The sequence below is a fragment of the Crocodylus porosus genome, unplaced genomic scaffold, assembly GCF_001723895.1.
Source record: "Crocodylus porosus isolate Cpor-Errol unplaced genomic scaffold, CroPor_comp1, whole genome shotgun sequence".
NCBI classification, from domain to species: domain Eukaryota; kingdom Metazoa; phylum Chordata; order Crocodylia; family Crocodylidae; genus Crocodylus; species Crocodylus porosus.
In genome coordinates, this window is record NW_017728923.1 from 4,624,837 (window position 1) to 4,633,511 (window position 8,675).

The window sequence follows — 8,675 nt, forward strand, 5'->3', positions numbered from 1 at the left end:
AAAAAAAAAAAAAAACCTGACCCCTGCAGATTTATATTCCTTGTTGTAGCAGTGGGAGGGGGACAAATTCAAGCCAAACCTCCAATAATTAGGATTTCTACCTGGAGAATTATAACAAGATTATAAATTTTCCATCTATAGAATCTAATTATTGGGGGGTAGTCTTATATTTGGATGAATACAGTATGTAGTCTCCAAAATGAAAGTTCTGATCCGGACAGAAGGACATTAATATTCAGTCAAGGTCTCAAAGTCACAGAGCACATCACAGAATCCACAGCTAGCACTGAAAGTGCCTTCTCCACATCAGAACAGAGCTGATCCAGGAAACCAGAGAAGAATGCTTATAATTTTTTCCACCCAGGCTATATCAGCCTGTCAGTAGAAGCCTTCAGGCTGCCAGCTGTTAATAGGCATCCTTTCTTAAGCACTAAAAACACTGTGGGGGGGACAGAAAACTAACAAGGACACTACCCTGTTCATACAGGGCTTTTCATTTGTCAGTCTCAAAGCACTTTATAGATAGGAAAGTAAGTATCATTTCCCCTAATTCAGAGACGGGGAAACTGAGACAGAGGAGAGGCAAAGTCACAGTCATCAGTGGAACTGCTCTTCTGACTCTCAGCCAGATAGTCTCTTCTGGAGACGATTGGTCTGCTGAAAAAGTATTTCCATGATCATTAGCCCTGGAAAAATATAGTCATAGACCTACTGCCAAACTAGTAAAGTGTTAACACCACAGCATGCTGAAGGATAAAAACAAAGGGAATTTTATATCAGTGTAATTATTTCCTTATCTCATACTGTGCTTTTAAATTGGGCAGGTACCCATAACATGGGATCTAAATCTGTGATGAGCCAAGTGCCCTCAACTCCTAGTCTTTTCAATGAAAATGGAAGGATCCCAGCACTTGGCAGAAATCGGGCCCATATTCCAGTTTAGTATGCTCAAGAGAATATAACGAAGCAGACAGGAACAGCATTCTGATAATTATACAGGTAAGAGGCTTGTGGACTAATACAGGCTCCACTGTTCAGAGCAAACAAGTGTCTCATTGTGAAGAACTGGCTACTCAAGAACTCCATTAGCATTCAAAGAACTCCTTCTGGAAGACAGAAAGGAAGAATGCTGCATAGCAAAACTTACCACTGAAGTGTCAGAGTCCAGAGATGGAATTTGGTCTTTCACTGCAGAGAGTATAGCTCCCCACTGTAATGTTCTGCAGCCCTGGAAAGGAGTTGGAAGATCCTCAGATTGGCCCTCCTTATCCTTGCTTTGTCCTTCTGATGCCATTTGAAACAGCTTCTATGCAATCAAACTCAAATGCAAGAGGAGCTTCAGAGCACGTCTCACTAAAAAAAACCCCAAAACATCATCAGTTCAAAGTAGGAATAGATCCCACAACCATTAAGCAAGAGCTTAATTCTCAGCTGTCCTGAATTACTATGTGGTCAGCACTACCCCAACAGTGCAGACTGCCTGCACTACCGTATATTATTATATAGAGCCTTTGCTTTCCACCTGACTCCAATTAGGCTGATACCTTTCTGCTCCCCACACCAGGAGGCAGCCAAGGGGCAGTTCATATCCTGAAATAATTTAGAGCAGCCTTAAAGATGCTCCTAATCAGGCAAGCTTATAATAACACCCTCCTACCCACCCCACTTGCCCCGTATCCTAGAAAAGAGGCAGGGGACAGGTTGAGATGTTTCCATTCCACCAGTTAAATGTCCAGTAAAGGATCCTGTGCTCCCCCCTAGCAACTGAAAGCTTTAACCATGGATTATGCTGCTGGAAATGCATAAAAGCCAAGTATAAAATGCATAAAACCTGATATTTCAAAATGTTTATGAAAAATGAACTCTTTCCTTCTTTCCAAATATACATGTGGAAAAAATAGGTCACAAAGGGGAATAGAGTCTGCTGTGCTGTTTGGATCATTCTAATGGGGAACCCTTTCTCTTTCAATTTCTTATGATACAATTATATGACCTCCAGGAGGACTAAAAATGGAAGTAAATCTGTCCCAGCTGAAAACAGAAGTTGGGTGGCTTGTGACTGCAGAGTTTAGTCAGTGAACTGATCACTCTTATTAAATCATTCATCAGTATGCCCTTGCCATTCCCCCTGACAGACTGCTTAGCATGCACAGAGTGGAGGTCATTCTTGGTCCAAATGGATTTACAATTTAAACTGTGCAAAGTGAGCAATGTACCTTTGTGAATGTTTTCCACATACCATCCACTTAATAGCTCTACTTTATTCATATAAGAGTGTTTGGGATTGGACGGCATCAAGAAGCCTAAATGGATTCACAGTAGGTGAGGGCAGCTGAGGACATACAAAATTAAGGGTCATTTGCAGAGAACAAACAGGACCTGCTAAGTGCAGCTGCATTCCCTGATACTTCTGTCAATCTGAAAATGGCAAAGAAGTCAGAATGTCTCACTATAAGGCCCTTCCCTGGGACAGGTCTAATTGACACATATTAAGAACATGGGCCTTATACCCACTAAGCAATGATATACCCCTCCCCCTGCCATTAACAGAGGGGGCTATTGGGCGTGGGTCAACTGAATTTGTGAGACAAAAGACAAAACAGGCACAAGACTTAAAGTCAAGATTCAAAATGAGTGCACCAAGGGTCGACATGGGTCAAAGTAAATTGGACAGTGCCCACTAACCTTCAAATGACTCCAAGGAGCTAGTGGACACTGCCCAGTGAAACTTTGCCTGCAGATGTGAAAAGACAAGGGAACGGAAAATGGCTCAGCAGTCTCTGGGGCAGGACTGGGGGTGGGGGGCAGCAAGCACCTTTTTCCTGGTCAGACGGAGCACCAGCTTGCTGCCTTGGAATAGGAAACATAGGAATCGCTGAAGTGGATCAGACTAATGGTCCATCCAATCCAATGCTACAATAACCAGCACCAGATACATGGGGAAAATGCAAACACTTCTCTCCATTACACAGATGCAGGACAATCTGCCTGGGCCACTGCCATCCTCCATCCTTCAAGCTGAAGATTGCTTTAAAACTGTTTTTAGACTGGACATCAGGAAAAACTTTTTTACTGACTAAGTCTCCAGAGTCTGGAATAGACTCCCCCAGAAGCCGTGCAAGCACTTACGTTGGACACCTTTAGCAAACACTCTGATATTTATCTTGCTGGGGTGATTTGATCCCAGCTGACTTCCTGCCCCTTGGGCAGGGGGCTGGACCAGATACTCTCAGGAGGTCCCTTCCACCCCTAATGTCTATGAAATCTATTAAACAAGAATTTGGAAGTTTAAGCTGTCTCCCAAAATGTACGCTAGCATTTATTAGTATAATCCTGCCCATCACTGCATTGCACATTGCTACCCCATCCCTCTGCAATCTTGCTCAATTTTTGGCCTGGGCCCCACGGGACAATGAGCTCCAGCAGAGCTGCTCGCTGTGCTCAGCTTATTTATGGGGTTTGCATTTGCCGCCGTCTAAATTGCACGTCTATTCCTTCCGAGCCTCATCGCAGGCCCTTCGCCAGCTCCTTCTTTAGTGTCCGTTACTTGGATCACGTCCCGCCCCCCCGGTTTGCTTTCCCAGGCAAACATGCCTCCATCGGCTGAGCTCACCGGGGCCCGGGCACGGCACCGCCACTTCGCCCTCGCCCCCAGCGGGGCTGCAGCTGCCGACTGCTGGCCCCGCCCCCTCCTCACACCGCCTATCACCGGAGGCCCCGCCCCGCGCTTCCTCGCCGTTGCCATAGTAACCAGCACAACCGCCGCCGCGGCTCCCGCGGGCGTCCCTGACAAACGACGCGCGCGTCCCCTGCCGCGCCACCATCGCCCGGCGAGGTGCTGCCGCCCGCCCGCTGCCAGCGGCCTGCAGCCCCTGCTCAAGACGCACCGCCGAGCCCCTCAGCGCTCCCAGCCTGCTCGCCCCGCCCCCTGCCCGGAAAGGAAAGCGAACGCTTTCTGTCCTATCCTGTCCTGTCAGGAAAGGAAAGCAAACGCTAACTGCTGCGTAGAAGACAACACCTCAGAGGCCTGCTGCCCGGGACGGGCGACGGTTGTCCGTTCTCGGCGATTCTCTCCAGACAATCGACGTTGTCGTCCTTTGCAGCCACTGCCAGAACTGCTGCTTCTTACTACCTCCCTGCTAGGACCTAGCGCGGCTTGCATTTCACTGGCTAGTTCGAGCCCCGCCTTGCAGAACGGTTCTGTTCCATTGGCCGCGGGGGACGGGCTGACCATGTGTTCTCGCGGAGCAGCTTGGGACGTGTGGTTCGCTCACAGGGAGGGAGGCTCAGACTCCCAGCTGCCTCCGCGGGGGCGGGACGCCCGGAAGTGCGGGGCTTGTGCTGCGCTCAGGTGAGGGCGGCGCGGGGCAGCGCGGCGAGTGAGGGCCGGGTGGGCCGGTCTCGTGCGGGTGGGCGGTGGCCGCGGCTGCGGCCGCGGGAAGCAGCTCAAAGGGGGCTCCGCGTGGGTTCCGCTTCCTCCTGTCCCCGCCCAGCGGGTTCCGGCAGCGTCCTTCCCCCTCGGCCTGGGCTGGGGCAGCTTAGACGCCTCTTCCCGCCTCTCAGCAAAGCCTGGGCGGGAGGCGACGCAGTCTGCTGCGGGCATCAGACTGAGCTCATCTCCTCGTCATTTCAAGCTACCGTTGTCACTGCTGCGTGGGGTTTCCTCCTGTGTATGCCTGTCTGTAAGATCTGTTGTCAAAACGTGCTTGTGTCTATAGTGTTTTTAGGTCATGTCGTTAAGTGTGATGATTCAAGAAAAATGCTAGAGGCAAGAAGATTTGTTGGTGATATTTTATTGGAACAACTATAGTTGTGAGGGTCACCACCCAGCTTTAGGGCTGCACTGTACTCTTCCTCTGTGTTTTTTTTCCCCCCAGATGCTTCAGGAAGGCAGGGTACAGTCATACCCAGAATCTTGTCTGTGTCCATCCCAAATCTACAGCTGGTCCTGTGGATCATGGTAGAATCATAGAATCACAGAAATCACTCAAAGCAGGACCATCCCCAGGTAGATCTAAGTACCAAAGCTTTGCAAAGCAGGCATGAAAACCTTCCAAGGATGGAGATTCCACCACCTCGCCAGGTAACCTGTTCCAGTGCTTTACTACCCTCAGTGAGAGGTTTTTCCTGATATCTGACATAAACTTCCCTTGCTGCAACTTGAGACCGTTCCTGCTCGTTCTGTCATCTGCCACCACTGAGAACAGTCTAGCTCCATCCTCTTTCCAACCTTCCATCAGGTAGTTGAAGGCTGCTATCAGATCCCCCATCAGCCTTCTCATAAGCTTCCTTTTGTTTTTAAGCTCGCCAAAGAGTTCTCTGCTAAGCCAAGCTGGTTGCCATATTTATTCTTCCTGCACATCAGGATGGTTTGTTTCTGTGCCCTCAGTAAGGTTTCTTTAGAATACAACCAGGTCTTCTCAATTCCTCTCCCACTCAGGCTGACCTCCCTGGGGATCCTGCCCATCAGTTCCCTAAGGGAGTCTCTGCTTTTCTGAAGTCCAGGGTCCTTACTCTGCTGCTCTTCTTTCTTCCTTTCCTCAGGATCCTAAACTCAATCATCTGAACTTGGTCATCAACAGATGTCAGTGTGATTAAAGTCCTCCATGAGAATCAGGGGGACTTCGGTGATTGGGAAACTGCTGTCAGCTGTTTGAAGAAAGCCTCATCCACCTCATCTTCCTGGTCTGGTGGTCTGTAGCAGACATCTACTACAATATTACCCTTGTTGCTCTCCCCTCTGACCCAAACCCACAGACTTTCAACAGACCTATCTCTAGTTTCATACTGGCGCTTTGAGCAATCGTACAGCTCTTTTACATAAAGTGCAACTCCTCTTCCTCTTCTCCCCTGCCTGTCGTTCCTGAACAGTTTGTACCCATCTGTGACAGTGTTCCAGTCATGTGAGCTCCCACCAAGTCTCTGTTATTTCAATCCTGCCCTAGTTCTGAGACTACAGGGACTTCCAGTTCTTCCTGCTTGTTTCCCAGGCTCCATGCATTTGTCTACAGACACCTGAGGTTTGCCCTGTAACTTGAGGTTACAGATGCTTGATTGCTCTACTTTCTCATGAAGGAGGAGGGGGAAGCACTGTTGCCCCCTCCTCCTTTTGTTTCTTCCAGGTTTCCCATTCCCCCTACCTCAGGGCTTTGGTCTCCATCCCCCAGGACACCTAGTTTAAAGCCCTTCTCACTAGGTTAGCAAGCCTGTCTGCAAAAATGTGCTTCCCTCTCTTCATCAGTTGGAAGCCCATCTCTTCCTAGCAATCCTTGGAACAACATCCTGTGGTCAAAGGAGACAATAACCTGGATCACAGCCTGCAGTGCACTGAAAAGTAACAATTGCAGTGTTCAGCCTTTGACTGACAAAATCAGTTTACTGAAGGCACAGACACACTTGGAGAAGTTTCAAAAGCGGGGTTTTACAAAAGGGTAGCAGCTGATACATTTACATTGCTGCAGCAGTTTGAAGGATTTTGCTACATTGGTATCATTCCAGGCTTGTCTGCACCCACAGTGGGAAAGTAATAGCTGCTGCCCTTTTGAAAGGCCTCCAGATGTAGGCATGTGTGTCCTACCCTTAGTGATTATTACAATGTGATCAGTTGCAAAGGAGCTATTTTTTTGCAGAACATGATAGGAATTAAGGTGATGCTGGGTTAATGTTGCTGAGTTTAATGGATCTGGCAAAGCTCAAGGAGTGGTGAAATTTATGGTCATAGCACATACTTGAATAAAGGCATAGGCCAGTTTTAGCAGCCTCCAGATCCAGAACTGCAGGACAGAAGCCCTTTATGGGGAGAGAAATCTGTACAACTTCCTGTATTACATTGGCTTGGCATTAGGAAATTGAAGGAGACTGAAGCTGGCTGAGCAGCTGCAGAGATAGGTTAGAAGAGACTAATGAGAATACTGTGAACAGATTCTGTGGTTTTAACCAGGCTTTTTTTTTTTTTTTTCCCCTGAACTGATTGGCTTCTAACTATTCCCACTCCCTCCATCACAATCTGTATACCACCTATACAGGAGGGCCCTGCCCTTGGTTGACCCTAAGCACTACTGTAATAGATATGATTGAGGCCCATAACGTGTTCATTTAATAGTGTGATGGGATCAATTCCTTTATTCCAACAACTGAACCTCCTGTCATGTCACATGTGTTGAGCAGACGCACAACTTTGGGATCAGGGTTTGGATCATGTTCCCAAGCTCCGCCTGCACAGCCAAGTAGAAAGCTTGGGTGCCTGATGAACCAGCATGGTCCTGGGGCTGAGACCACTGGTCAGATGATTAGGAGTCCCAGCCCCAGGACTACACAAGAGTGTCGTATTTGCTCTGTTGTGGTCCTGTGGCTGGGACTGACAATCAGCTAATTGTGGATCCCAGAGCAGCTGCATGGTCAGGACCTGAAACCAACTGTAAAATTATAGTATTACACATTTTGTGGAATAATTTTGTGGTTTATTTCCCTTTTTTGTCATGCCACTAATTGTACAAATGTGTGGCTGGCATACTATTTAAGACACGATTAGCTGGTCTTTTTGAGTTCTTTACCACAAAATAATTGTTCTAGTATTTTTATGTTGTCAAAAATGAGTGAAAACTAAGAGCCAGCATTTTCTAAGGGTCCCTTGAATCTGAAAAGGTTGAGAACCACTGTGATTCTTAACATTTTTAGTCTCAAGGGATCCCTTAAGTGTAATGTCTTCCAGGGGCCTAATACTGATGAGCTGAGGATGAGCAGGGAGAGTGGTGACATGCAAAGCTAGAGCAATATGAAAGAGAGATGAGGCAGAGAGAACTGTAAACAAAAAGATCTAGTGCTGGAGATAAATTAATCCTTGTTCTTTCACAAGAAAAGGAAATGATTATTGTTTGTTCCAAAATTCAGATTAAGAAATAAGACCTCAAATACTGAGGCAGCTGCATCAGATTACTTTAGTAAAGAGTCAAGTACATGCATTGTTATCTCTACATTTTAAGGTGATTTAAATTCCCTTAGGCTAGGAAATTAAAATTAACTTCAGGCAGTCATGAAATTATGCTTCCTTTAACTAAGTTGCTGTAAACAGAACAGTGAACAAACTGAAAGAACAGCTGGCTGGTGTATTTGTCTGAAGTATGCTAATGCAATTTCCAGGGCTCACAGACCAAATTATTTCATAGACATTTGGGCTGGAAGGGACCCCGCAGGATCATGGAGTCCAGCCCCCTGCCCCAGGGGCAGGAAGTCAGCAGGGGTCATAGAATCCCAGCAAGATAGATACCAAATGTGTCTTGAAGGCATTCAAAGTGGGTGCTTGAACCGCCTCCGGTGGCAATCTATTCCAAACCTTGGGGGCTCGAACAGTAAAGAAGTTCTTGCTTGTTCCCAGCCTGAATTGGTTGCGAAGGAGTTTGTGACCGTTTGATCTTGTCATCCCTTGGGGCGCTTGGGTGAACACCCCTGATAAACTTGTAGGTGGCCACCAGATCCACCCTGAGCCTGCGCTTTTCCAGGCTGAAGAGTCCCATGGCTCTCAGCCTCTCATCATACAGTCTGTTTTCCTGACCTCTGATCATGTGTGTGGCTCTCTTCTGCAGTGTCTCAAGCTTCTCCACATCCTTTTTGAATTGTGGAGCCCAAAACTGGATGCAGTACTCCAGCTGCGGCCTCACGAAGGCCGAGTACAAGGG

The 8,675-nt window shown here is 47.6% G+C and overlaps 2 protein-coding genes across 6 annotated transcripts in view; one reads left to right on the plus strand and one right to left on the minus strand.

The window, feature by feature from the left end:
• The window catches only part of CUNH16orf71 (chromosome unknown C16orf71 homolog), a 203,623-nt gene extending 199,524 nt beyond the window's left edge, over positions 1-4,099 (minus strand). For all 4 annotated transcript variants that reach the window (XM_019539984.1, XM_019539985.1, XM_019539983.1 and 1 more), the window contains exons 1-2: positions 4,017-4,099; positions 1,148-1,349 (exon numbers count right to left, since the gene is read on the minus strand). In XM_019539984.1, the coding sequence (XP_019395529.1) occupies positions 1,148-1,294 (147 nt within the window). In that variant the 5' untranslated portion in view covers positions 1,295-1,349; positions 4,017-4,099. The remainder of the gene's footprint in view (positions 1-1,147; positions 1,350-4,016) is intronic.
• A 219-nt stretch (positions 4,100-4,318) lies between these two features.
• ANKS3 (ankyrin repeat and sterile alpha motif domain containing 3) overlaps positions 4,319-8,675 on the plus strand; it is a 26,639-nt gene continuing 22,282 nt past the window's right edge. For both annotated transcript variants that reach the window (XR_002102050.1, XM_019539986.1), the window contains exon 1: positions 4,319-4,351. The gene's annotated coding sequence lies outside the window, so the exon portion shown is untranslated. The remainder of the gene's footprint in view (positions 4,352-8,675) is intronic.